General features: G+C 53.4%; 2 protein-coding genes and 1 non-coding gene across 4 annotated transcripts; 2 read left to right on the top strand and 1 right to left on the bottom strand.

Moving 5' to 3' along the window:
• Positions 1-40: 40 nt before the first annotated feature.
• On the bottom strand, positions 41-8520 carry Tmem259 (transmembrane protein 259). 2 transcript variants are annotated; one of them, XM_090339698.1, is made up of 11 exons: positions 8113-8518; positions 3715-3999; positions 2851-2950; positions 2660-2770; positions 2419-2541; positions 2237-2337; positions 2047-2104; positions 1882-1965; positions 1679-1811; positions 1496-1595; positions 41-1242 (listed from the first exon to the last, which is right to left on the bottom strand). In XM_090339698.1, exons 1-11 carry the CDS (start codon positions 8356-8358, stop codon positions 691-693), a joined length of 1893 nt encoding a protein of 630 aa, XP_090195824.1. In that variant the 5' UTR covers positions 8359-8518; the 3' UTR covers positions 41-690. The 2 variants fall into 2 exon arrangements, with proteins under 2 accessions (XP_090195824.1, XP_090195817.1); XM_090339691.1 differs by having other exon boundaries at positions 1882-2104; positions 8113-8520.
• A 352-nt stretch (positions 8521-8872) lies between these two features.
• On the top strand, positions 8873-8979 carry LOC150068601 (U6 spliceosomal RNA). Its single transcript, XR_016538671.1, has one exon. It is a non-coding gene; the product is annotated as a U6 spliceosomal RNA (small nuclear RNA).
• A 9246-nt stretch (positions 8980-18225) lies between these two features.
• Positions 18226-26228, top strand: Cnn2 (calponin 2). Its single transcript, XM_090339683.1, has 7 exons — positions 18226-18337; positions 21555-21676; positions 22924-22990; positions 23086-23223; positions 24336-24452; positions 24594-24740; positions 25292-26228. The coding sequence occupies exons 1-7, from the start codon at positions 18275-18277 to the stop codon at positions 25556-25558; spliced, it is 921 nt and encodes a 306-aa protein (XP_090195809.1). The 5' UTR covers positions 18226-18274; the 3' UTR covers positions 25559-26228.
• Positions 26229-27716: the final 1488 nt, after the last annotated feature.

Below are 27716 nucleotides of genomic sequence, written 5' to 3'. Positions count from 1 at the left end.
GGGCTCCGGGCGCGGAGCCCCACGCACATGCAGACTGCATCCTGTCCACAGACAGTTTATTCTATATACAAACAACTTCGTACACCGCAATTAAATAGAATGGAATGAGCAGTCCGCATCCCTTGCCGGGTGATCGGCTCCGGCCACCCGGCCCACTCCCGCGCCGAGCAGGGCTGGACCCTGGCCACTGCTCTTGGCACCCGTGTCCCTGGGCTCGAGCAGCAGCTCTTCTCTCTTGGGGACCCCAGGCTGGTCGCTCTCGTGGACAGGGGTGGCCACGGAGAAGGCACTGCGCGGGGAGCACCAGGCAGGGCTGGACAGCAGCGAGGTGTGCGCGGCCCCGCCCCACCCGGCCCGCTCCTCCACGTGGTATAGCCTTGCCCACACGTGCCCTACTGCCGCCTGGACCGCACACGGGCCAGTCACATTCCGATCATCCAGAACCTTCCATGTCTCTGCTCCACCCCTTTCACAGACCACCACAAACCCAGCTGGCTGGTAGGTCAAGCCTTGGTGGACTCTACATCTGATCTGGCAAGACAGGCCCCACCTCCAACCACCTGGGTGAACCCCCACCATCCTGAGCAGACAGGTGGTCCAGAGGAAGGAGGCAGAGGACACTGGTGCCCCTGGGGTGGCTTCCTCCGCCCCACCAGCTGCAAAAGCAGGGACAGGCGGCTCAGGAGCTTCTCAGGAACCGGCCTGGGAGGGCGCATCTGTTGAGGCTGGGGCGGCAGGGCTGGGCCCACTCCCGGAAGCCTCTGTTGGGGCCACATCAGATGCCAATGAGTCACTGTGAGGAGCACTGTCCTGGGAGGTGTGGGGCGGGCTCCCGCTAGGGCTCAGGGATCTCGCGGGCCGCCGCTCCAATAGTGAGGCGCTCAGGCCTGACAGGAACGAGGCATCTGAGATGATGGCGGCTGTCTCGGCCATCCAGCCCAGGTCACTTCCAGCCGCAGCCGCTGCGGCCACAGATGCTGCTACAGCCCCCAGGGAGCTGGGTGCTGCAGCCCCAGGCCCAGGCCCTCCACCCACTCCCGTGGAGCCGGGGCCCAGGGCAAGCGGCTGGCCCGCAGGGTCGGGGGTAGCAGCCTGGGTGCCGGAGTTGTTGTTCAGGTCGTCGGGCAACGCCGTGGGCATCCCAGGACCCAGCTGTGGGCTCTGCAGCAACATCTCCTGGATGCGGATCTGCTGCAGGATGGCTGGCAGTTCATAGTGGTGGAAGAAGTAGATCATGGAATGCTATGGGTAGGAGAGGTGGGTCAGAGCCCAGGAAGGCACCAGGCCAGGGGAGGGGTATGCCCCGCTGGAACTGAGTAGAGGTCCCTCTCTCTGTCCACTCTGCCTGCCTGAGGCTGGCTCATGAGAGGCAGTGCCCACGGCGGCAGTGTGCCAGGGGTAGCAAGGCAAAGGGCAAGGACCCACAACTGCCCTGGGGATTCAGCCACCTCCCCAATCCAAGTCTCCCCTCCATACCACCGGAGCCCCCCCACACCTGGATGAACAGCCAGGACGTGACCAGGGCCAGGCTGCTGTACTGCCCGTTGAAGCGGTAGTGGTAGGCGTAGAAAGCGAAGTGGTATAGGTAGAAGAACCTGTGCGGGGCAGAGCCATGAGCGCTGGCAGACTCCCCTGCCTGGACCCCACTGACCCAACCCCCGCTGCCCGCCTGGCTCACCGCAGCCAGTGCCGCTTGCTGGTGTTGGTGTGGCAGCAGATGGCGTCGTACTGGTCAGCCAGCCACACGATGAGGATGATGTAGAAGGCGGTGGTGGTGTCGTTGAAGAACTCGGACATGATGGCCTCCATCCCTGTGGGGAAGGCAGCGCTGTAGGAGCAGGCAGGGTGGGGTGAGGGAGGGGTGCTGGGCAGAGTCCTCACCGACGAGGGCCAGGATGACCGTCAGCAGGGGTGCTGCGGGAAAGGCGATGGCCATGTTCATCTCCAGCATCTGCAGCAGGTCCACTGCGGGCACAGGGCGCGGGGGCCGCTCGTGAGGGCCTGGGGGCGAGCCCGCCCCGCCCCCCGCGGCTGGCCGGGACTCACCGATGAAGACGAAGATCTGGTGGTGGGAGTAGCGGAGCAGCATGGACACGCTGAGTGTCTGCAAGTGGGGCGCAGGGGTGAGGGGCTGCAGGGGATCCCTACCCTGGAGCCCGCCCCCGAGGCCCCGCCCACAGCTCCTCCCAGGGCCCCGAGGCCTCGCCCACAGCTCCGCCCCAGGACCCTCACTCACGAAAATGACCATGATGACGAAGGCGGCCAGGTAAGAGGTGCGTGCCATCCACATGCTGACAAAGCGGTAGTGTTCCCCGGACACCACGTTCCGCAGGAAGCCTGTGGGGAGGGAGGCAGTGAGGTTGGTGGGCCCCTCACCCCGCTGCCTGGGCCGCACCCCCTCACTGCCGCGCGCCCTACCCTTGTTCTCCTCATTCTCCGCCAGGCCCTTCACACTGGACATGAGGATGTCATCATAGCCCAGAAACTCGTCCAGCAGCAGGCGGCTGAACCGGTCCCCAAAGCACTGGTCTCGCGTGGGATCTGTGGGAGAGGTTAGTCAGGGCTGGGCAGAGCGGGGAGGAGGGTGCCTGGGCGGTACCCTGCCGAGGCCACCACCTGCCCACCATCCAGGACACTGGTGGCATGCAGCTACACTCACCCAGGGTGACGACCATGACAGGAATGCTGAGGCGCTGACGAGTGGCCTGTGACAGCCGCAGAAAGCCGTATTCCAGGGAGTACTCCACGATGTACTCGTCCTGTGGCCACACTGGAGGGACACGGCCATGAGCCAGCCCTCAGCCCCATTCTGTTCACACACCGGCCCACCGCCCCCAGCTCACAGCATACCTTTGGCAGGGGTCTCGGGGAAGGGAAAGTCCTGGCTGTCATTCAAGGCCTCAGCTCCACCTGGTGGCTTGAATACCTTGGGCTCAATGTCCAGCTCAAACTGTGGGGAGCCAGGGGCCAAGGCATCAGTGAGGCTATCTACGACCTGAGGACCAGCCCTTCACAGTGTGGCTTTTACAGTCTTTTTTTTTTTTTTTTTGCCAGTCTTGGGCTTGAACTCAGGGCCTGAGCTCTGTCCTTGGGCTTTCTCAAGGCCAGCGCTCTACCACTTGAGCCACAGTACTACTTTTGGCCTTTTCTATGTATGTGGCACCGAGTAACTGAACCCAGGGTTTCAGGCATGCTAAGCAAGCACTCTATCACCAGGCCATGCTCCCAGCCTCACTCTGGGGTCCTTTCTCCATATGTCCCAGAAGTGTGGAGACATCCACTGGCCCCCCTGGACTGGGACCAGAACCCTACCCCAGTCCCAAGCCGACGCCGTATGTGGCTCGCCAGGAAAGGGTTTGAGCCCTGAAGCTGGGGTCTTGGGCAGAGGCCTCAGGTGTCAGGATCACTAGTTCCCGTAGCAGCTGTAATATGAGAGTTTCTCTCCATCCTGGGTGCTGAGATGGGTCCCCTGCCACAGGCATGACCAATGCTCATCTCTCCACCACTGTGCCTCCTCAGCCCTTGCCTTCTCCTCTGCCACTTCTGCCTTCTGCACCCCAGAACCAGGCCCACCTCCACCTAACAACAGGGAACCCCTCACTGAAGGCCACCAAGGCCAAGCAGGCAGAGAGCTGTGAAGCCCTTTGAAGGCGGCTTCTGTCTCCCTGAGTGGGGCTTCTTCATTCAGTTTCGCACCTGCTGATCAGAGCTCACCTTAACAGAGCTATTCCCAAACATCTCCATGGTCAGCTCTTCCTCCTCCTCCTCCTCTTCCTCCTCCAGCTCCAGGCCACCTGGCTCTACAGCCAGGCCTGCAAAGCTCTGGCGGCCGCCATCACAGAACTGCAGGAAGACGGGCGCGCGGCTCGAGTTGTGCCGCACTTCCACACGAAGGATGCCCTCTCGAGGCCACCTGTCCCGTACGTGCTCCAGGCAGTTGATGGGTGAGCGGGAGAAGACGATGTGGATATAGGCCAGCACAAAGAGCACGAACAGGGCCTGAGGAGGACAGCAGTGAGTGTCCCACTGGACAGGGGATGGGAGTTGATGGGGCTAGTTCTTTTATTTATTTTTTTCTGCCAGTGCTGGGGCTTGAACTCAGATTCTGGGTGCTGACCCTTAGCTTTTTTACTCAAGGTCGGCACTCTACCACTTGAGCAATACCTCCACTACTGGCTTTCTGATGGTTAACTGGAGATAAGAATCTCACCAACTTTCCTGCCTAGGCTTGGCTTTGACTCTTGGTCCTCAGATCTCAGCCTTCTAAGTAACTAGGATTGTAAAAGTGAGCCAGCTAGTTAAGGGCCTTGGGCTCTGTGTACTCGTGATTGGCCTTGATTCCTTGAGAAGCCACACTCACCGTTGGGTCTCATGGGTGAGACTCTACCCCAGGGATATGGGGCTGGGCTCAGGCCACTAGCACTGTGTCCGCCAAATGCCCCCAGGCTGCCTGTTAGGCCTGCCACCTGGGTGAGGCCAGCTGGGCCCTGAGCTACACATCTACCACGGTCTGGCTGTGTCCTCAGAGCCCCTGATCTCACCAGCTAAGAATAGCCTCCTTTTCCTGGCCATGCAGCTTCTGCAGCCCTCCCAGGCCTGACAGGGCCAATGACAGCAGCCAAGGACACGGATGATCCTTGTGGAAAGACCCAGGCATTCAGGACAGGCCCAGGAAGCTCCCTCATCTATAAAGTGGGCAACTCTGCCCTGCCCTCAGGGGTCTTTGGGGACATGCAGAGCTATCATGATGGGGGTGCTCTGGGCATGGAATAGGTGGAGGCCGGCAGGGGAAACACAGCCAGAGAGGCCCGCCCAGACCAGAGATGCTGGAGCACAAAACCTTTGTGCTGATAGAGGCCCCAGTGTTCAGGGGAGACTGAGCTGCCTGTGGCCACAGAGCCATGTGCAAGACTGCCCACAGGCACACGGCCCCCTCGGCAGACTGGAGACAGGAGGCGTCAGCAAGGCACCTCCCACCCTGCCTGACCAGACCCAATGGCTACCACCTCAGGCAAAGAAGGACTCAGCAAATGGCAGAAAGAGGCCATACATCTAAGCACACACTGGCATCCTGGATCACAGCAGAAGTTGGCACAGGCTTGCAGAGAGACCCAAAGCTCCTCCTCGGGGCCCAAGTGGAAGGAAAAGTTTCTTCCTGTCCCTTACAACCAACAGCCCCAAAAGCTAGGGGTCAGCACTGGACCACAGGCCACACAACACAGAGTGCTGACACTGTGTCCCAAGCCTGTGCTGCCTGCTTCTCAGGGTCACCTGGCCACCACTGCCTAAACTTACAGGGGAAGAAACTGGGGCACAGGGATTGCCGAGGTCACAAGGCCAATAAGGAAGAGCTGGGAGCAGTCCAGAGCTCCCATGAACCCACTGGTGGTCCAGGGAAGACCAGAGTCCAAGGGGCATTGCTGAAGGCCCCAAGGCTTGCCACACCCACCTCCTGCAGACCTGGGAACCCCACAGCAGGGTTAGCCTCTGTGGATGGGTGGACTTGGCTACATGGCCTCTAGGCCCCTTAGAGCTGTGACTCAGATGTCAAATGGCCTCACTCCCTGATGCCCAGGGACCAGGTCCAAGCCCAATGGCCCATCTCTGGGAGTCTCAAGGGATCATACTTTTTTCCAAGAGGGTAGCACCCCACAGCCCCAGCTAGACTCTGGAGGAAAATCCCAGCTCTCTTTCACTCAGCACCCTACTGCTTCCCTCCCAAGGGCATAACACAGAGACTCCCAGGAGTGGCCATGGTGACAGTCCCCTCCTCACCCAGTAGAGAGCAAGAACCTAGAGTTTGTCCCTTCCTCAGTCCTCGGTATCCCCAAGAGGGGCACACTGCTGTCCCCACTCACCAGAGAGCAGGGCCCTGACCACATCTAGCACTGCTCCCTGGCGACCAGGACACAACACTCCAGGGCTACCAGTCTGTTAGCGGCCTATGGGCCAGGAGGCTGCCGTCTTTCCCAGCAGCCTGAGGATCAGTGTGTGGGGACAGGCTGTTTGGCCACCTAGGCCTACCCAGGCCCACAGAGCAGCGGCCTGGTGGGCAGGAAGCAGAGGAGGAACAGAGCTTCCTGGAACCCAGCACAGCCTCAGACAGCAGTTGTTCCGGGCCCATCGTCACAAATAAAGGAAATAAAAGGCATCAGCTGTGATAGCACACTTCCTGATGAACAAATGCCCAGTGCTACCAGCAATCCCACCACCCAGGACCTCTAAGCTGAGAGGCACGGGAAGACGAAAGCATTCCAGGGGCTCCACCTTCTCTGAGGCTCCTACTTGACAGTACAGAGTGACCAATGGCAGTGACCCGGGCCAAGCTGCCCTGCAGGGACTGTCCAAAGGCCAGCCCCTTCCACCTCAGGAAGCAGGGGGGCCAAAATGAGGTTTCCCCACACATACCCCAAACACACCTTCAGGGAGGTTGGCGTGGGGCGGGCACCTCAACCACTGAGCAGTGTCCAGGGGCACCTGAGCCCCTTCAGACACAGACCACTCTGGTTAGGTAGCTAAGGAAAATCCAATCTGCATATGAGCCTTTGTCCACAGCTTTAGAGCATTCCAGGGTGTCAGAGACCCTGATACAGGATTCCAGATACAGTGTCACACAGCCACCCCTTCAGTCACCATCACCTCACAACAGCACAGGACAAAACCAAGCTGTGCTAGGGGATGCAGGGGAGAAGAGGGCAGGCAGGTTCTGCGCAGCACCTGCCTGCACGGCCAGCTCCTCACGTTGGGCACTCTGCTATCTGCACAAGCAGGGGGACTTACTTCCTTAGCAGCTGTGGTTGGGGCCAGGACTGGCTTCCAGGTCTGTCTTAATGGCCAGGTTTGGGCTCCTTTACATCAGACCCCAGAGAGCAGCCAGCCGCTTCCACCTAACTACTCAAGCTACCCAGTCCACACCTTTTCCTCCTCTGTCCAGGGGCATTAGCCCCTTTCTGCAGACAGGAAGAAAAAGCCAGGAAGGAAGATCTGTGAGACACTTAACTCCAATTAACCAGACAAAAAGCCAGAAGTGGCAGGGCACTGGTGACTCACGCCTGTAATCTTAGCCACTAAGGAGGGTGATATCTAAGGATAGGGGTTCAAAGCAAACCCAGGAAGAAAAACATCCATGAGACTCTTGTCTCCACTGAACCACTAAAAAAGCTGCAAGTGAACTGGGTGTTGGTGGCTCACAATCCTAGCTACTCAGGGGGCTGAGATCTGAGGATTGCGGTTCATAGACATCCTGAGCAGGGAAGTCCCTGAGACTCTCAAATTAAAGTGACAGAGCAATAGCCTTGAGCTGAGGAGCTCAGGGACAGCCCAGAGTTCAGTCCCACCACCGACTAAATAAATAAGCAAGCTGGAAGTGGAGCTGTGCACCCAAGCCCTGAGTTCAGGAGCAAGTACCCTGGCACACATACACCCACAAAAAGAAAACAAAAGAAAAGAAAACGGAGGAGCCTCAACTTTGCCTCTGCCACTTCTCCATTTTCTGGGAGGGGAGTCAGAAACGCAGAACCCAGGTGGCCTAGCTGATTCCCACGCTGAACTCCTTCCTGAGGCAGGGCCAGGACAGGCAGGCAGAGCCCAGGGGAGGTTGAATCAGGCTCAAAGCTCCCTGAGCGGCTGGGGACACTGCTGCTAGCCCTAGCAGGTGACTCAGGAAGGCCCTGCCCCAAGCAAGGTCTAAAGAGGCTCAGCCCGGAGAGGGCTGTGGGCAGGTGTAAGGTTCCAGGAAAGGGAACAGCAGAGGAGCCACCTCCAAGGCGAGAGGGGGGAAAAGGGGTACGGCCACGGGCTAGATGGGTTCTAGGGCGAACTGGGCGGGGGGGGGGTGGAGAGCGCAATCCTGGGGTTCAGGATGCCAGGCTGCCGAGTCAGGGGTCAAAGGGCAGGAGGAGGGCCCTGGAGAGGTAAGGGAGGCTGTGGAAGGTGGGGGGGGGGAACCCGGAAAGGAGGAGGCCGGGAGCGGGGTCTCGGACGCGTCGGTGACACCGAGACGCTTGCATCCCTCCCGAGCGGAGAGGGGCAGCGTAGCCCTCGAGCTAGGTGAGGGGGCGATGAGGCGCTGGGGTCGAGGATGGGGGTGGGGCGGTGTTGGGGTCCCTTCACCTTGAGGAGCACGAAGAACTCGAAGAGGCGGCGGAAAGCGGGAGGGAAGAGCCGCGAGTAGGTGACAGCCATCTTGAAGAAGAGAGCGTGGAACAGCCGGTCGCGCACGTTGATGAGGGGGTTGGGGTTCAGGTTGGGGGTGCGCGGGCCGCGCGCGGGGGCCGGACCGCCGCCGCCGCCACCACCGCCGCCGCCGCCGCCGTTAGGCCCAGGCCCCGGGGCCGCGGGCGCAGCGTGTTCCGACATTCCGCCCCGCGTCTCCCAGGCGGCCGGCCAGGTGTCTGAGGCGCGTCCCGGCCTCCGCCGCCCTCGCCGCTGCCCACCGCCACCGCCGCCTGCGCCTTCACCAGCGTCCGCGACGGGCCAGCGACGCCAGCGAGCGCGCTGGGCTAGAGCGTCTCTGCCCAGCGAAGCACCCTGGGATACCCGTGGCCGCCCGCGGAGGTCTCGCTCGTCCTAGCTCCGGGAGACTAAGCTCTATTAGGCCGGAGGGCGGAGCCGCGTGCGGTTCGTCTCATTTGCATAAAGCTTTCCCATAAGTCTCCACGGGTTGCGAGGCCAAGATACACACGTGTTTCTAGAGCAATAGTTAAACAATTTAAAACCTAATTAGATGCCAAAGTAAAATTTTCAAAATAATGGGTTGTTTGTTGCGCAATGACAAAAAAAAATACCCAACGTAGTCGGTCGGAAAGACGACCTCACTTAAAAGTACTTGTATGTCGAGTGCTTAAATATCCCAGCCTGCCACTCCGTGTTTGTGCTCGCTTCGGCAGCACATATACTAAAATTGGAACGATACAGAGAAGATTAGCATGGCCCCTGCGCAAGGATGACACGCAAATTCGTGAAGCGTTCCATATTTTGCTGCGGGGACGGTGCCCTTGCCCTGAGTACAAATCCCAGGAATGGCAAAGCAGGTCGTCCTGTTGACCCACTGCGACAGGCTGTGAAGTCCTTCAGAAAGTACCCCTGAGAGCCCTGACCTGGTGGACAAGGGAGTGACAGGTCTCATCTGAGGCACATTTAGGGGCTCCCACTCATTCAGGTAAATCCTAACTCATTGCCAAGTGCTTCTCCGAGGTGCTTCCCCAAGTCCACAATGGATCCCTGCAGGCCGGCAGCCGGAAGAGGGGGGGGGGATGCATGAGTACACTGCACACTTAAACTTGGGGCCTACATTGAAAGGTTGAAGGGAGTGGTGCCCAGGGCTTCAAGTATGAGGACTCCTGAAAGAAGGGTCAGGACCCAAGGGGAGATCTAACTACCAAGCTCTGCGCAAGATGCAGATAATGGGGTGTGTCTCTGAATGGAACTGGATGTCAGGGAGGGAGGTGACTTCAAAGGTTGAGACAAACCATTGTAAGGCGAAAATACTAAAAAGCCACATTTTTTTTTTCTTGCTTGAACTCAGGGCCTGGGCACTGTCCTTGGGTTTTCTCAAGGCTGGAGCTCTACCACGTGAGCCACAACACCACTTCTGGCTTTTTCTGTGTATGTGGTATGGAGGAATCAAACCCAGGTTTTTGTGCATGCTAGGGAAACACCCTACCACTAGGCCAGACTCGGGACCCTTAAAAGCCACATTTTGCAGGTTCAAATCTTGGAGTTTTTATAAGCAGGTCAGTGACTGTATGGCGGACTCCCATCTCAAAGTCCAGCAACCAGAAAATACATTTAATACTGTTAGGAAACAGGCCAGAGAGAAAAGAAACAACAAATACAATACCAACATGCCCGTTCAGCTCAGATGGAGAGCTGAATTGGAATGCCATGGTGACCGGAAAACAGCCAAGAGACCAGGATAAAGGATGAGAATAGGAAGACACGTGGCATGGCATAATGGCTCCTACGCTAGTCCACACCTAAATAGGCTCAGGTCAGGGAGAAGGGTCACAGGAAACTCTCAGTCTCAGGTACTGGATTGACCTACTAATCGATCAAGTGCCCACTCCTGTCTCCAGGGATTCAGACACACCAAAAACCTGAGGGAGGGGACTTCACCTTTCCCCAGATCTTTATTCTCAATACACAAAGCTTTCCTGAGGCTATGTTTTCTCTGAAGCAGAGCCCTCCCAGCTCACCTTGAGCTAGGCATCTGCATTAGGCCTTTCCAGCACTGTGTAGGCCCCATATCTCCAGCCCCCTGACCCACACACACAAAAAAAAAAACCTAAAAATAAACAAAGAAGTAAATAAATAGGCTCCTTTTACCATTAGGCTTTCCAGCACTAAGTGGGGAATTCCCTCCCACCAGCAGGAGGCACCATGATATCTAAGAAGCCCCCGGCCCCCAGCACCTGTCAGGTGTGAAGAAAAGAAAACAATGGTGGGGGGAGGGTAATGGGTACCAAGACATGTGAAAGGGTATCAATGTATGTGAATTAATGCACCTCCTATCTGGCAAATATCATGTAACCCTTTTATTAATTACAATAAAAAATAAAAAATTAAAATTAAAGAACAGAAAAAAAAAGAAAACAATGAAAGCTGGCTACAGTGGCTCACGCCTGTAACCCTACCTACTCAGGAGGCTGAGATCTGAGGATCAAGGTTCAAAGCCAGTCCAGACACTAAAGTCCATGAAACTCTTCAATTAACCACCAGAAAACCAGAAGTGGCGCTGTGGCTCAAGGGCTAGAGCTGAAGAGCCCAGGGACAGAGTTCAAGCCCCACGACTGACAAACACACACACACAAGATCACATGTTCCTGATCAAATAAGGGTACTAGGTCTAAATTGTGCCATCTTGGCAACGTGCTGGATGATGGGGAATTACCAAAAACTCTTGGAGGTAGAGCCCCACCCTCAGGTACTGGTAGCACCCAGTGGCAGGGACAGAGACTTGGATCACATGTAACTGGACCTGCCAGACCTCGCGTGAATTCTAGAAACTCTTTGGACACTGGAGCTCTCTGCGGTCCCGGCCCAGCTCAGCCCTCTGCCCCTGCTCACATTGCGTACATTGCGTCATGCCTGTGTCTCCTGACTCGCCTCAGGTCAGCGTGTGTTGTACAAGAACTCAATCTGGAGAAACAGAAGCCACATTTTGAGAGGTGGAGTTGCGAGTCTTGATTGGAAACCCCACAATTGCAGGTGGACTCCTGTTTCAAAGACCTGCAACCTATAAAGCTTGTAAAGATAAAAACCACATATTTGGGGTAGAGACCTAAACCCAACAAAAGCAGACCGTAAGAGAAATGTTCAAGTGCCAGCCAAGCTTTCCATGTAGGGAAACAGTCAAGGTTTGAGCAAATCAAACCAGTTATGGGGATAATAACAGAGTTCTCCTGGAGCTAAACAGCACAGCACATTCAATTCAAAGACTGGTCTCTCTCACCTCTAGGCTTTTTGCAGCTGGGTAGAAAGCCTCAGCCCCAGCAAGTCACCGGGATAGCTGTGAAAAAAGCCATGTTGCTCAGGCAGTCTCCTTTTTTCACAGGGCAACTCACTTCAGCTTTCCATTAACATTGATCTGATTTGTTGAGATTGATTTTCTGCTCTTTATTACCCTCACGGCTCAGTTTCCAAACAGTATTAAGTACATTTGAAGCTGCAAGTTTTGGGGAGACATGTGTCTGGTTGCAGTTGCTGGCTTTCTTTCCTTTGTTTTTGTGGGTCATAGGGATTGAACTTAGCCTGGATGCTGTCCCTGAGCTTTTCAGCTCAAGACTATTGCCTTACCCCTGGACCTGGGCATTGTCCCTGAGCTCTTCAGCTCAAGGCTACCACCCTACCTTTGAGCCAAGCCCCACTCCCATTTTCTAGAGGTTAATTGGAGATAAGAGTGTCAAGTCCTCGGGGCTGGGAGTTTGGCCTAGTGGTAGAGTGCTTGCCTAGCATGCATGGAAGACCCAGGTTTGATTCCTCAGGCCCTGAGCTCAAGCCCAGGACTGGCCAAAAAAAAAGATTGTCAGGTCCTTTTGTGCCCGGGCTGTCTTTGAACTCTGATCCTCAGATCTCAGCCTCCTGAGGAGCTAGGAATACATTCGAGAATTACCACACCCAGCTCACTTTCCTTTTTGCCAGTCCTGGACCTTGAACTCAGGGCCTGGGCACAGTCCTTGGGCTTTCTCAAGGCTCCAGCACTTGAGCCACAGCACCACTTCAGCTTTTTTCTATGCATGTGGTACCGAGGAATCGAACCTGGGTCTTTGTGCCTGCTGAGCAAGCATTCTACTACTAAGCCAAACTTCCAACCCGTTTCTGGCTTTCTAATAAAGACTCCCCATTCTGAAGTACACTAAAGACTAAGTCTAAGTAGGTCACCTAGTTTCCACAGCCATCCTGGTGTCTAACTAGGTGATAGGGGCTGTCACTCAACTTCCAAGGCCTAGAGGTGAGACAAGCCATCCTTTGAATTTCACAGAAATTCTGAGCCTTTAGACTCAGAGGATATGTAAAGGCACTGTGTTGTTTCCTCTCAACAACAGTAGCTCAAGGCTACCACCCTACCCCTGGAGCCACAGCGCCACTACCAGTCTTCTAGTGATTAATTGGAGATAAGAGTCTCACCTTTTTTTTTTTTTTTGCCAGTCCTGGGCTTGGGCTCAGGGCTTGAGCACTGTCCTTGGACTTTCTCAAGGCTAGCACTCTACCATTTGAGCCTCAGCACCACTTCCGGCTTTTTGCTATGTATGTGGTACCGAGGAATTGAACCCAGGTCTTCGTGCATGCTAGGCAAGCACTCTACCACTAGGCCAAACTCCCAGCCCGAGTCTCACCTTCTTTAGTGTCCAGGCTGGCTTTGAACCTTGATCCTCAGATCTCAGCCTCCTGAGTAGCTAGGATTACAGGCGGAGCCACTGTGCCTGGCTTTTGCTCAGTTTTCGGGCAAGTATTATAAGTGTATTCGCGGGACTGCAGATCTTTGGGATAGAAGTCCATCTACACACTGCTAGTTCTGTAACAGAGACTCCAAATTCGACCTCTCAAAATGCTGCTTCTCTGTAACTCTTGATGGGTTTCCCCTATAACACAGGAACAAATGGAGAGGGGGAGAATGGTAAGGGCTGGAGCAGCAGGTGGGGCTTCTGGATCATTTTTTTTTGTGTGTGCTTGACTCATGGCCTGGGCACTGTCCCTGAGCTTTTTTGGTGTTCTACAACTGGAGCCATGGATTCACTTCCAGCTTTTTCTGTGTGGTTAACTGGATACGAGAGTCTCACAGACTTTTTTTTTTTTTTTTTGCCAGTCCTGGGCCTTGAACTCAGGGCCTGGGCACTGTCCTTCAGATTTCTTAAGGCTAGAGCTCTACCACTTGAGTCACTGCACTATTTCTGGCTTTTTTCTAGGTATGTGGTACCGAGGAATCGAACCCAGGTCTTCGTGCATGCTAGGCAAGCACTCTACCACTAGGCCACACTCCCAGCCCTCTCACAGACTTTTTTTACTTTCCTGCCTGGGCTGGCTTTGAACCAAAGACTTGAAGATGCTAGCTTCCTGAGTCAGTAGGATTGCAAACCTGAGTCTAGGGAAAATTGGGAGGAAAGGGGTTTCCAGAACTGACGCCTTAACTCAGATCGCCCTCTAGTGGACACTGCTTTTACTGTTTTGTTGTAGCTGGTCCTGCCTGTCCTCACAGACCTCTAGAGTAGGACTGGATAGCAGGGCATGGTGGCTCACACCTGTAATCCTAGCTACTCAGGGGCTGAGTTCTGAGGATCAAGGTTCAATGCCAACCTGGGCACTAAGAACGAGAGACTCTTATCTCCAATTGATCGGCAGAAAACAGGAAGTCGGGCTTGGCTCAAGGGTAGGGTGGTAGCCTTGAGCTGAAGAGCTCAGGGAGGGCACTCAGGCCGAGTTCAAGCCCCATGACCCACCAAAAAAAAAAAAAAAATGAGAGGGGTATTAATGTTTGAGAAGCAAGGCACCCACTACCTGACAAATGTTACTGTAACCCCTTTACATATTATCCTGGCAATAAAAAAATAAAAAGAAAGAAAGCTCAAGGACAGTGCTCAGGCCCTGAGTTCAAGCCCCAGGACTGGCAAAAAATAAAAAATAAAAACGAGTAGGGGGGCCGGGAGTTTGGTCTAGCGGTAGAGTGCTTGCCTAGCATGCATGGAAGACCCAGGTTCCATTCCTCGGTACCACATACATAGAAAAAAGCCGGAAGTGGTGCTGAGGCTCAAGTGGTAGAGCTCTAGCCTTGAGAAAGTCCAAGGACAGTGCTCAGGCCCTGAGCTCAAGCCCAGGACTGGAAGAAAAAAAAAAGTAGGACTTGAGATGTTACATACAATCTGTCAGAAGCAACCGGAAGCTGGTGGCTCGTGTCTGTAATCCTAGCTACTCAGAGGCTGAGATCTAATTATCACAGTTTCAAAGCCGGCCTAGGCAGGAAAGTGCACCAGATTTTTTTTTTTTGCCATTATGGGGGCTTGATCTCAGAACCTGGGCACTGTCCTTGACTTTCTTAAGGCCTGTGCTCTACCACTTGAGCCACAGCACCACTTCTGGCTTTTTCTGTGTATGTGGTACTGAGGAATTGAACCCAGGGCTTCCTGTATACCAGGCCCACACTCTACCTCTAGGCTAAATTCCCAGCCCAATCAAGCTTTTGTCTTCAATTAATCACCAAGAAACCTGAAGTAGTGCTGTGACTCAAAGTGCTAGAGGGCTAGCCTTGAGAAAAAGAGCTCAGGGAAAGCTGGGCTCCATCTTGTTCAGCTTGTCATTCTATCTACTCAAGAGGCTGAGATCAAGTATCTCCGTTCAAAGCCAGCCTGATCACAGAAGTTCGTGAGATTTTTTTTTTTTCTTGCCAGTCCTGGGCTTGCACTCAGGGCCTGAGCACTGTCCTTGGACTTTCTCAAGGCTAGAGCTCTACCACTTGAGCCTCAGCACCACTTCCAGCCTTTTTTTATGTATGTGGTACTGAGGAATCGAACCCAGGTCTTTCTGCATGCTAGGCAAGCACTCTACCACTAGGCCAAATTCCTGGCTTGGCCAAGTTCATGAGATTCTTACCTCCAATGAACCACCAGAAAACCAGAAGTAGCACTTTGGCTCAACATGGTAGAGTGGTAGCCTTGAGCTGAAGAGCTCAGAGACAGTGTCCAGGCCCTAAGTACAAGCCCCATAACCAAAAATAAATAAATAAATACATTCAGTATAATGAAAAAACAGGGCTAAAGTTTGTCACTGGTGAGAAAGTGGGCAGACTTAAGATGGAACACTGAGCAGGAGGGAGGGAGTGTCTTACGATTTCAAATTTATGTGGAGGTCTGTCAACCCCATCGTCTGCTCTGAGACTTGTCATCCATTCTTCCCACAAATTGAGTGTGTGGGGTGTCTTGATCTTGTATTGTTGCTGTTATTTTCTGTGGGCTGCAGTGGGTGGGGGCAGCCACACCTTGCATTCTTTAACTGTAACGTAAGGTCAGTGGCTAGGATGTGATTCCTTATCAACATCTCAGACCAAGTCTCAGCCTGGAGTTTACTAACTCCGCACCATACTCCTGCAAGAAAGTCCTCTCTCTTCCCTCCCCGCCTCACCTCTGCCAGCTTCCTGTGGCCAGATCCGAAATTCCTGAGATGTTAACATCTATGGATTCAACAAGCCCTCTTCTCTGTACCAGGCGCCCTCTGAGTACTTTGTGAATATTAACCTGTCTATGTTACAGACCGAAGCGTAAGTTCAGAAAGGCACAGAGAGCCCAGTGCTGGTGGCTCACGCCTGTCATCCTAGCTACTCAGGAGGCTGAGATCTGAGGATCATGGTTCAAAGCCAGTCTTCAATTAGTCACCTATCATTGAGCGAAAAAAGCTCAGAGAAAGCGACCAGGCTCTGGTGTTCAAGCCCCAGGATTAGTGCTCGCTCGCGCTCTCTCTCTCTCTCTGTCTCTCTGTCTCTCTCTCTCTCTCTCTCTCTCTCTCTCTCTCTCTCTCTCTCTCTCTCTCTCTCTCTCTCTCTCAAACAGACTTGTTTAAAAAAATTTTTTTTTTGGTCATGGGGCATGAACTCTGGGCCTGGGCACTGTCCCTGAGCTCTTCAGCTCAAGGCTACCGCCCTATCCCTGGACACAGCCCCACTTCCGGTTTTCTGGTGTTTGAGATACGAATCTCATGTTCTTTAGTGCCAGGCTGGCTCTGAATCGAGATCCTTGGATCTCAGCCTCCTGAGTAGCTAGGATTACAGGCGTGAGCCACCACACCCAGCTTAAAACCTCTTTGGTTAGGTCCAAAACTTAGATAGAAGGAGAGGGAGAATAACAGGGACCAGAAAATGAAACATCACAGATTTTGTCAGAGGAAATGGCAAGACTGAGTCATAGCCCTTCAGGAGGCCAGGCATATCTCTAGAACTCATACTCACACTTCAAAACCCCACGACCTCTCTCCCTTTGTTTTTTTGTGGGTCATGGGGCTTGAACTCTGGGCCTGGGCACTGTCCCTGAGCTCTTCAGCTCAAAGCTATCACCCTACCCCAGGAGCTACAGCCACACTTCCCCTTTTCTGGTCATTGATTGGAGATAAGAGTCTCATGTTCTTTAGTGCCTGGGCTGGCTTTGAACCTCAATCCTCAGATCTCATCCTCCTGAGTAGCTAGGATTACAGATGTGGGCCACCATGCCTGGCTTCTGCCATGACCTCTCTAACCCATCTGGAAGAGCCTTCTTTCTCAAAGTTCTTTCAGAGAGTGGGGTAGGGTGTCTATGCCAGGTTCTATCTTCACTGAACTGGGAAGAAACTAGCTACTCTCTCAGGAGCCAATGTCATTTACTGAGGGACATGGCAAGGAGTTTTTGATAAATACATAATTGAGGAAATGAACTAATGAATGAGTGACTGACCAAATTGAATGTATTGCTAGCCTTGACTGACTGTCAGTTCTGGGCCTTGAACTTAGGGTCTCACATTCTCATTTGATTTTTTTCACTCAAGGCTGGTGCTCTACCATGTGAAACGCATCTCTACTGCGAGGTAAAAGCCTCCTGGACTTTCCTGCACAGGTTGTCTTTGGAATCAAGAAACCTCAAACTTCAGCCTCTTGAGTGGCTGGGATTACAGGCTTGAGCCATTGAAGTTGAGCTTTTAGCATTTTTTAATTATTATTATTATCATTATTATTTTTGCCAGTCCTGGGGCTTGAACTCAGGACTTGGGCAATGTCCTTGGACACTTTTTGCTCAAGGCTAGCACTCTGCCACTTGAGCATCACTTCCGGTTTTTTCTGTGTATGTTGTTCCAGGAAATCCAGCCCAGGGCTTTGTGAATGCTAGGTGAGCACTCTACCACTAGGCCACACTCCCAGCCTAATTTTATTTTAGAACGTATTTATTTTTGTACCGGTTCTGGGGTTTGAATCCAGAGCCAGGACACTGTCCCTAAGCTTTTTCACTCAAGGCTGACACCTACCCCTTGAATCACAGCTCCACTTCTGGCTTTTTTGTTGGATAATTGGAGATAAGAATCTCACATTTTTTTTTTTTCCCCTGCCTGGGCTAGCTTTGAACCATGATCCTCAGATCTCAGCCTCCAGAGTAGCTAAGATTACAGGCAGGTTGTGCAGTTATCATTTATTAAGTGGTCTACTCCATCAGAGATCAAGCACCTGGGGGGGGAGGGGTATGAGGGTTGGGGGTGGGACTCAGCCCAGCATCCCCCCCCTCCCCGGGCATCAATCCCATTCCTAGTCCACAAGCTTATCTCGGGTGGTTGGGCCTTTTGTTCTTTCTGCTTGGAACTGGCAAACTCCTACTCACCCACCGAAGCCCCTTCTTTAAGAAGCCTGCCTTTAGTCACCTTGCCCAGGCCTCAGGTTTTCTAGGAAGGGACACAGTCGGAGTGCCAGCAGGAGGTAGGGCTACTACTGTTTCCCAACGTTGCAAAAGAAGTCCCCTCCGGGCCTCGGGGTGGGGGTCCGGGCAGCCGAGCAAGGGGCTCAGGAAGTTGTGCGGCCACAGGAATTTGTAAACTTTCAGGCCTTATAAGGATATTTGCGCTCTGAACCAATCAGCGTCGGGGGGCGGTGCTTGCTCCCGCCAGGCCCCGCCCACCACCATCCAGGCCCCGCCCACCGCCCGCCTGGCCCCGCCCCCGGGCCCGCCCCGGCCCGGCCCGCCGCGCCTGGTCCCCGGCCCGCTGCACCGCCGGACCCCGCCGCCGCCGCCGCCGCGTCCGTCACCGTCCCCGCCACACAGCAGTCCCGCCAGTCATGAGCTCCACGCAGTTCAACAAGGGGCCTTCGTACGGACTTTCGGCCGAAGTCAAGAACCGGGTGAGTGGGCGCCCGGCCCGGGCAGGGGGGAACCTCGCTTCTCGTTGACACCTGAGGCGTGGTCCAGGGGTTCAGGCAAATCAAGGGGCGCCCATGAGATCTGGGGAGTGGGACCCCCCTCCCCGTCTTTCTAGCATCCGGGGTGGCCGAATTCTGACCACCGTCCTCGGCTGCTAGGCCTAGTGAAGCCCCCCACCTCGGTCCCTTTGGAAGGCCCCCCTCCCCAAGATTTCCAGACTCAAGAATGTGCTGGGGACCTGGGGCCCTGCTCCCCATCACCTGGGCCACGCTTCCGCTTTTGGGGTCCACTCAGGTTCTGAAGGGGAAGGAGGCGGGGCTGGTGGCTCTTGAGCTGGGTGTGCCCCCTCCCCACTTCCCCAGGACTTCCTGGGCTCTTAAGACCTGGGAGGAAGATGGGGCCGGTTCATCTGAAAAGTTGGCAAGGAAGTCCTCTCAGTATAGCCTTGACAGGTTTGAGGTGTGGCAGGTGGAAAGATCAGACCACAGAGATCTTGTCTGGTTCAGAAAGGGTCAGACTCTCCTGCGAGGTCACAGAGCCAGGCATCCTGGGGGAGGTGTGGGAGAGAACTGAGATTCCCACCTGGGGATGAGGAGAGGCTACCTACCTGGGGCCCTTCAGAGTGATCAGCTCTCACACACACACGCACACACCCACTGGACACCTGGGAATGTGGCTTCACTGTTTGCCAGGCAGGGTGACAGGCCCAGGCACGCTCAGGGTACCCAACCTGCAGCCTCTGGGTCCTCACTGCAAACATCAGAGAGAATTGTTGTATGAGCTGGAAGTGGAGCTGTGGCTCAAGTGATAGAGCAACAGCCTTGAGTGAAAAAAGCACCCAGGTCCTGAGGTCAAGTCCCAGTAGCCACACACACACACACACACACACACACACACACACCCACACCCAGGGGCTTGGTGTGTACTAAGGCTCAGAGAGGTTGCTCCATTATCTAGAATCACACAGCCAAACCTGAGGTCCCATGTGGCCAAATCAGCAATCAAGCACTCTGTCATTTCTGATGCCTGTGGGCAGTCCCCCTATACTCGGGGACACAGGCTGGGCAATGCCTTCACTGGCAAGATCAGAGAGATCTTCTGTGACCAGCCTTCAAATGTGTCAAGTGGGAGAATAGGCCTGGTACCACACACCCTCTGGACAGATCCAGAGACCTCTCTGTTGGACCCTTGGGCCTCAGTTTACTCCCTGGCCAGTTCTCTTGGAGTTGCAGTGCCATGTGGTCCTGGCTGAAGGTCCAGGCTGCTGGGAACAGCTGGTCCCGATTTACCAGGGAGGCGTCCACATTCCTGGCAGTCTGTGGTGAAGAAGGAGGAATGTGTTCTGGGTTGCGGGCAGCTGAGGAGGGAGAGAGGGAGGGAGGGATGGAGGGAGGGAGGGAGAAGCAGTGGGCTGGGCCAGGCCAGGGCCTTTGCCCCGAAGCCCCTGGTCCCTAGAGCCTGGAGGGACACGGTACAGCTGGGCTAGGAACGCTTGGCATCCCAGCCAGCCAGATTGCCTCATCCTCAGCTCCATAGGCTTCTGGGTGTGACAAACCCCCCTCCTCCTCCCTGCCAGCCCTGTCCCGCCCTTTCTCATTCCTACTGACAAAGCCACCGGGGCAGGACTGGCCTGGGAACCTAGACTCTGACCAGGATCAGGTTTGCTGGCTGTGGCTACCTGCCTTTGTCTCCTCTAATCCCACGTCCCTAATCTCACATCACCAGCTTTGTAGGTGGAAACTCAAGTGGATTCCTGTCTGAAGAGTTTTCTGCAGCCAGGCTGGCAGATGCCTGTCATACTTAGCTACTCACGAGGCTGAGATCTGAGGATCCTGTTTCAGAGCCAGCTGGGGCAGGAATGTCTATGAGCCTCTTATCTCCAATGAGCCACCAAAAAAGAAGCCAGAAGTGGAGCTGTGGCTCAGATGGTAGAGTGTTGTTCGCCTTGAGTGGATAAACTCAGGGACAGCACCCAGGTCCTGAGTTCAAGCCCTCAGGATAGCTTTGCAATTCTGGGTATTTGCCTGGCCTTGGCCAGTCCAGCTTTTTGCTATTGGGTTCAGCAGGTGTAAGCTTGAGGAAAGTGGGCATGCACGTGAAGGATCTGAGCATGTTTTTGCTTTATTTTATTTAATTATTTATTTTGGTGTCAGTCCTTGGGCTTGAACTCGGGGCCCAGGCACTATCCTTGAGATTTTTTTTTTTTTTCCGCTCAAGGCTAGCTGTCTTGAAACACAGCAGCACCTCCAGCTTTCTCTGTGTATGTGGTACAGAGGACTCGAACCCAGGGCTTTGTGGGCTCTACGCAAGCACTCTCCCACTAAGTCACATACCTAGGCCTCCTTGAGATTCCTTTCTTCAAGGCTGGCTCCCTACTACTTGAGCCACAGTGCCACTTTTAGCTATGTTTTTTTGGTAATTTATTGGAAATAAGAGTCTCACAGAGTTCATGGAGCAGGGCCTTTAACCAGGACACCTATCACACAATGGAAGAGAGAATACACAGCACAGACAGTTAGGGGAGGGAGAGAGAGAATAAGCTCCACTTGAATGTGTAGAGACAGTCTGTGCAAGGGCCCTGTAGCAGGAACCAATGTGGCCAGTTTCAGAAACAGAAGTTCCGCAGTTCCTTGATAGAACGATAGAATCACCCCCTGACCTGCAGATCCACTCTGGAGTTCCCACTCTGGACACGGAACACAGCTGGGCAAAGAAAGCCCGTGCTGCACAATACCTGCATCTTAACTGTATTCAGGATAGCCAAGCCAAGACAGTCTTAAGTGTCCATGAATGTACAAATGGAGATGTAACTTGGTCCAACCACAGGGGAATACGATGCAGCCCTGAACAGGATGAGATGCTCACTTACGCTATGGTTTGGGCAACAGTGCTCAGGGAGAGAAGCAGACACAAAAGGCCCCACAGGGGTATGGCTCCATTGAGAGGAAACTTCCAGAATACCCACGTATAGAAACCTAAAGTGGACTTGTGAGAGCCGGGGGCTACAGAGGGGATGGATGACTGCTCTTGGAATAGACTTCCTTTGAGGTGATGGAATGTTCTAGAATGGATCGAAGTAGTGGTTGCATAATCCTGTGGTTGCTACCCTGACAGTGCTGAGAGCGACAAGATGTCACCTGAAATGTCCCAAGGACTCATTCTCCACCCCACTCAGCCCCTGTGTCTCTCATCACTCAGCTCCTGTCCAAATACGACCCCCAAAAGGAGGCAGAGCTCCGCAGCTGGATCGAAGGACTCACGGGCCTCTCCATCGGGCCCGACTTCCAGAAGGGTCTGAAGGATGGAGTTATCCTGTGCACGTGAGTACCCACTTGAGCTACCCAAAACCAGGTTTTTGGTAGTTCATTGGAGATAAGACTGTCAGGGGCTTTCTTACTCAGGCTGGCTCTGAATCATGATCATCAGATTCCAGGATTACAGGTATGACTCACCATTGCTGGCTCTGTCTGTCTTTCCATGGTGCATGTTCTTTTTTTCTTTCTTCTTCTTCTTTTTTTTTTTTTTTTGTGAGTCATGGGTCTTGAACTCTGGGCCTAGATGTTGTCCCTGAGCTCTTCAGCTCAAGGCTACCGCCCTACACCTTGCGCCACAGTGCCACTTCCTTTTTTCTAGTGGTTAATTGGAGATAACAGTCTTCATGGAGTTTAGTAGCTGGTCTGGCTTTGAACCACAATCCTCAGATCTCAGCCTCCTGAATATCTAGAATTACAGGCGTGAGCCACTGCACCCGGGTCAGTTCATGTTCTCTCTTATTTCCCCTCTCTCCCTCCCTCCTTCTCTCCCTTTCCCCCCACCTCTCTCTGGCACAGACTCTATGCAAAACTTAGCTTGCTTCTAGGGGTTTTTTTTATTATTATTTATTTTATTTTATTTATTTTGCCAGTCCTGGGCTTAAACTCGGGGCCTGAGTTCAAGTTACAGCACTACTTCTGGCATTTTCTACATATCCAATGTGGTAGAGGAATCACTCTACCACTAGGCCATGCTCTCAGCCCCTTACTTCTCATTTACTACGTTGTATGACGTCTTTCGTTATTGCTTTGTCTAGGACCTCTAACCCCTTCCCTCTGTTGCTGTTTCACTGGAGATCTGACAAAGCTTCAGTGATCTTTCCTTGAGCTGCAAGCTGTTAAGCTGTGATTCAGCCATTCTATAATCTTGCACATTAAAAAAACGATCCTGAACTGGAAGTTCTGTCCAAAACGACAAAACAAAACCCCAAAATGATCCTGGGCTCGTAGCTACTCAGGAGGCTGAGATCTGAGGATCATGGGTCAAAGCCAGGCCTGGCAGGAAAATCCCTGAGACTCTTATCTGCAATGAAGCACCAGAAAACAAGAAATGGAGCTCAAAGTGCTAGCCCTGAGCTGAAGAGCTCAGAGACAGCGCCCAGGCTCAGAGTTCAAGCCCCACCACTGACCACAAAAAAAAAAGTGGGGGGAGGGAGGAGGACACAGAAGCTAGGCAAAGCAGGGAAGTTGGTCCCTGGGTTTTCCTGACACTAATGGAGCTTCCTGCCATGCCCCACCCCCACCTTTCCCCCCAGACTCATGAACAAGCTGCAGCCAGGCTCTGTCTCCAAGATCAACCGCTCCATGCAGAACTGGCACCAGGTGAGGGGCTGGCGGGGTAGAGGGCAGGACTGGGGACCCAGCTGGCCACTGGGGTAACTGAGATCCCCTCATCGCCTTTCCCTGCCTTCTCCCAGCTAGAAAACCTCTCCAACTTCATCAAGGCCATGGTCAACTATGGCATGAACCCTGTGGACCTGTTTGAGGCCAATGACCTGTTCGAGAGTGGGAACATGACTCAGGTTCAGGTGTCACTTCTCGCACTGGCAGGGAAGGTAAGGCCCCGGGAGGGAAGGCAGCAGCAGGACCATGCTGATGTTATATAATCTCTCGATTGATCGATCGATTGATCGATCGATAGATAGGTAACCTTTGTTAGTATTAGGGCTTGAACTCAAGAGCCTGGACACTGTCTCGGCTTTTTTTTTTTTTTTTTTTTCATTTAAAGCTGGTACTCTACCACTTTAGCCACAGCTCCACTTCCCAGGTTTTTTTTGCTGGTTATTGGAGATAGGAGACTCTCCTATTCTCACTGGCTCCTCAGACCTCAGCTTTCTGGGTTGAAGCTCTTCTTTTTTTTTGTTTTTGTAGTTGTGGAGCTTGAGCTCTGGGCCTGGGCCCTAGTCTTGAGCTCATCAGCCACAGCGCCACTTCCAATTTTCTGGTGGTTCATTGGAGATAAGAGTCTCATGGACTTTCCTGCCAGGCCTGGCTTTGACCTCTGATCCTCAGATCCCAGCCTCCTGAGTAGCTAGGATTATAGGCCTGAGCCACTGGTGCCCGCCGAGGCTCTTCTTATGAATACAGGTGGTAGAGTGCCTAGCATGCACGAAGACCAGGGCTGGATTCCTCAATAGCACATACACAGAAAACGCCAGAATTGCTGTGTTGTGGCTCAAGTGGTAGAGCTTTAGTCTTGAGAAAGCCCAAGGACAATGCTCAGGCCCTGAGTTCAAGCCCTGAGACTGGAAAAAAAAAATTAAATACAAGGCTTTGAGTACCGGGGGCAATCAACCTCTGGGCAACCTCTCACTTCTCCTTGCCCTTTTGTTTTTGTGCCAGTCCTGGGGCTTGAACAAAGATGAATATGGAGCTGTGGCTTAAAGGATAGAGCACTAGCCTTGAGCACAAAAGCTCAGAGACAGTGTCTAGACCAAGAGTTTAAGCTTTAGGACGTGTGTGTGTGTGTGTGTGTGTGTGTGTTACACACTAAGTGAAGTGAAAGTTCAAGGTTCTGAGTTCAAGCCCCAGCACTGGCACAAGAAAAAAAGACCACAAAGAACAAGGACTTCTGGGTTGCTCAGTCTGGGAAGGGTGAAGGGCCCCTGGCTGCCTCTCCCTGGCTCTCTGGACCCCTCTGACCCCCCCCCCCCCCGTGCCCTCCTAGGCCAAGACAAAAGGACTGCAGAGTGGTGTGGACATTGGGGTCAAGTACTCAGAGAAGCAGCAGCGGAACTTTGATGATGCCACCATGAAGGCCGGCCAGTGCGTTATTGGGCTGCAGGTGGGTGCCAGGCCCTGTGTCCGGGGTCCCGATGTGATCCAGGTCCTGCATGACCCTGTGGGTGGCCCCAGCTTCTGGGGAGAAGCCGTGGGAATCTGGAGGGGGGCAGTACCTTGATCTCTCACATCCGCCTTCCCGCAGATGGGTACCAACAAATGTGCCAGCCAGTCGGGGATGACAGCCTATGGCACCAGGCGACACCTCTATGACCCCAAAAACCACATCCTGCCTCCCATGGACCACTCCACCATCAGCCTGCAGATGGGCACAAACAAGTGTGCCAGTCAGGTGGGCCCGCCCCCTCCACCACTGCTGCCTCTGCCACAGTGCTAGTCCTCCTGTCACTCAGTTCCCCCTAAAAGTTGTCCAGAGGAGCTTCCTGGCTGGCAAGGGAGAAGTAGAGCATTGCTGATTTTGTTCTCTTAATTGTTTTGTTTTTGACTGGTACTGGGACTTGAACTCAGGGCTTGGACGCTACTCCTTAGCTTTTTTCCCTTCCAAGGCTGGCACTCTACCACTTGAGCCATAGCTCCATTACTGGCTTTTTTTTTTTTTTTCCTGGTTAATAAGAAGAATTTCATGGACATTCCTGGTTTTAAGTAGTCAAGATGGAATCAGCCTTCTCAGCCAGGCACCAGTGTTATTCTAGACACCTGTAATCTAGCTTCTCAGGAGCTGAGATCTGAGGATTGCAGTTCAAAGCCAGCCCAGGCAGGAAAGGGAGTGAAGCTTGGAATGGCCTCTTGGGTTGCAGAGCAGTGTGAGTTGGTTGGAATTGGCATGAGAACTGGGAACATTTTTTCCCCCCACCCCAACACCTTCTCTTCTCTCTTCTCCAGGTGGGCATGACTGCTCCAGGGACCCGACGACATATCTACGACACCAAGCTGGGAACGGACAAGTGTGATAACTCCTCCATGTCGCTGCAGATGGGTTACACTCAGGGCGCCAATCAGAGCGGTCAAATCTTTGGTCTGGGCCGCCAGATATACGACCCCAAGTATTGCCCACAAGGCTCTGTGGCGGATGGGATGCCACCTGGTGCCAGCGATGACTCCAGGGAGGCCCCAGAGTATCCACCCTACCAGGAGGAAGCTGGCTACTGAAGCACCCCAGAATGCCAACTGTGTGTTGCAGCACCTTATCTGGGGTTTTGGGAGGTCCTGTGGGTTTATTTTTCCTTTTCTAATTCTTCTTTCTTAAACATTGAATGCCACCCATGGAGGGTCTGTCTGTGGGTGATTGGGGCTGCTCTTACCTATTCTGCCAGGATGTCCCATCCTGGGCAGAAGTGAGGGAGTCAGTGGGTGGGGCATGTTGCCTGGCAACAAATTTCCCAGAAGGCTCTAAGGTAGGGAGGGCCAGTTATGGGCCAGCCCCCAAATGACTTCCTGTTTCCTCATCTCTTCATCAACTTGTGGTTTCTGTAAGGCAGAAGTTTGTAGGTAGTTTTAAGGAAAGAAAACATTGTGTGTGTGTGTGTGTGTGTGTGTGTGTGTGTGTGTGTGTGTGTGTGTGTGTGTGTGTGTGTGTGTGTGTGTTGTTTTTCTGCCAATATTGAGGCTTGAGCTCAAGGACTGGGTTCTGTCCCTTAACTTTATCTACTCAAGGCTAGCAGTCTACCACTTGAACCACAGCTCTACTCCTGGCTATTTTGTGGTTAATTGGAATTAAAAGAGTTCCATGGGCTTTCCTGCCTGGTTGGCTTTGAACTGGGATCCACAGCTCTCAGCCTCCTGAGTAACTGTGATTATAGGCAGGAGCCACAGTTTCCCCCGTTATGGGGAATGGGGCAAGGTTAGTAGAGAGGAATGCTGGGTAGTTGACACCCCCCCCAGAGTGGGGGAAGCCCAAAATATTGTAGACCTCTTAAGGACTAGGTTTCCCTAATATTCCCTGATGAACAACTCTAACCTCTCTCAGCAGCCTAGTGGGGAAACTGAGGCCAGACAGCCAAGTAGAGTTCGGAATGTTTCTCACAAGTGCCTCCCCAGGCCCCTCGGGTCTTCCCATTTTGAGTCTGACTAGCTCCACTCTGGCCTTCTCTTCTCTATCTGCCCCTCTATACTGCCCACTGTCCCCCCTCTCTAGCCCAGGGGCCCGTGGACTTTTAAGATAATGTGAAATACTTAGTGTGGACCAAAAGCAATAAAAACCTCCATTTTTTAATGAAAATTGTGTCTGTCTGAGACAGCAGGAGTCCCAGACCACCTAGTGGTGGTAGCTGGGGGCCTGCAAGACCATCACAGCAACCTTGGGTGAGGGAAGCCCAGTGCCCTGAGGTCACTCTGAGGGGTCCCAAGGACTTGAAAGACAAAGATCTGAGTAGAGGAAGAAGCTGGGCTCCACCAGGATGTGGGGGTCCATTCCCGTAGTGCAGCCTCCAGGCTGTTCTCCAAGTCTGGTGATCCCTTCCAGTCCAACTCCCAGACATTCTCAGAGCTCCCATGCCAAAAGCCTGCCCTTTCTCTCCATAGAGCAGTGCTTCCCAACTTTTCCCCTCCCAGAGCCTTCAGTACACCTCCCCTTCATCCCCAATCGAGCTCTTGCGAAGTACATCAGTTTTCCAGAACTGGGGAGCACTTGGAGGTTTCCCTCAAAATCAAGCTAATTGCCAGGCGTGATGGCTTGTGCTTATGATCTTAGCTACTCAGGAAGCTGAGAGCTGAGGCTCGTAATTCAAAGCCAGCCCAGGCAGGAAAATCCATGAAACTCATTAACCATCAAAAAAAAAAAAACCTAGAAGCAGGGCGGGGAGTCTGGCCTAGTGGTAGACCCAGGTTTGAATCCTCAGTACCACATACATAGAAAACTCCGGAAGTGGTGCTGTGGCAAAACCAAACAAAACTAACCCTAGCAGTAGAAGTATGACCCGGAGTTTGGCCTAGTGATAGAGTGCTTGCTTAGCATGCATGAAGACCCAGGTTTGATTCCTCCGTACCATATACATAGAAAAAAGGCAAAAGTGGTACTGTGGCTCAAGTGGTAGAGCTCTAGCCTTGAGAAAGCCCAAGGACAGTGCCCAGGCCCTGAGTTCAAGGCCCAGCAAAAAAAAAAAAAAAAAGTGGAGGTGTGGCTCAAGTGACATGTACCAGCCTTGAGCTGAAAAGGTTTAAGAACAATGCCCAGGCTCTCAAGCCCCAGTACTGGTACTAAAAAATAAATTTAAAAATCAATCTGAGCACTCACTGGTGGCTTTTGACTATAAATCAGCCTAGCTACTCAAGAGGTTAAGATCTTAGGATCACAGTTCAAAGCCATCTT

Source organism: Megascapheus bottae, chromosome 1 (assembly GCF_031878675.1).
Source record: "Megascapheus bottae isolate mThoBot1 chromosome 1, mThoBot2.hap1, whole genome shotgun sequence".
Taxonomy (NCBI): Eukaryota; Metazoa; Chordata; class Mammalia; order Rodentia; family Geomyidae; genus Megascapheus; species Megascapheus bottae.
This window is presented reverse-complemented; position numbering and strand designations above follow the sequence as displayed.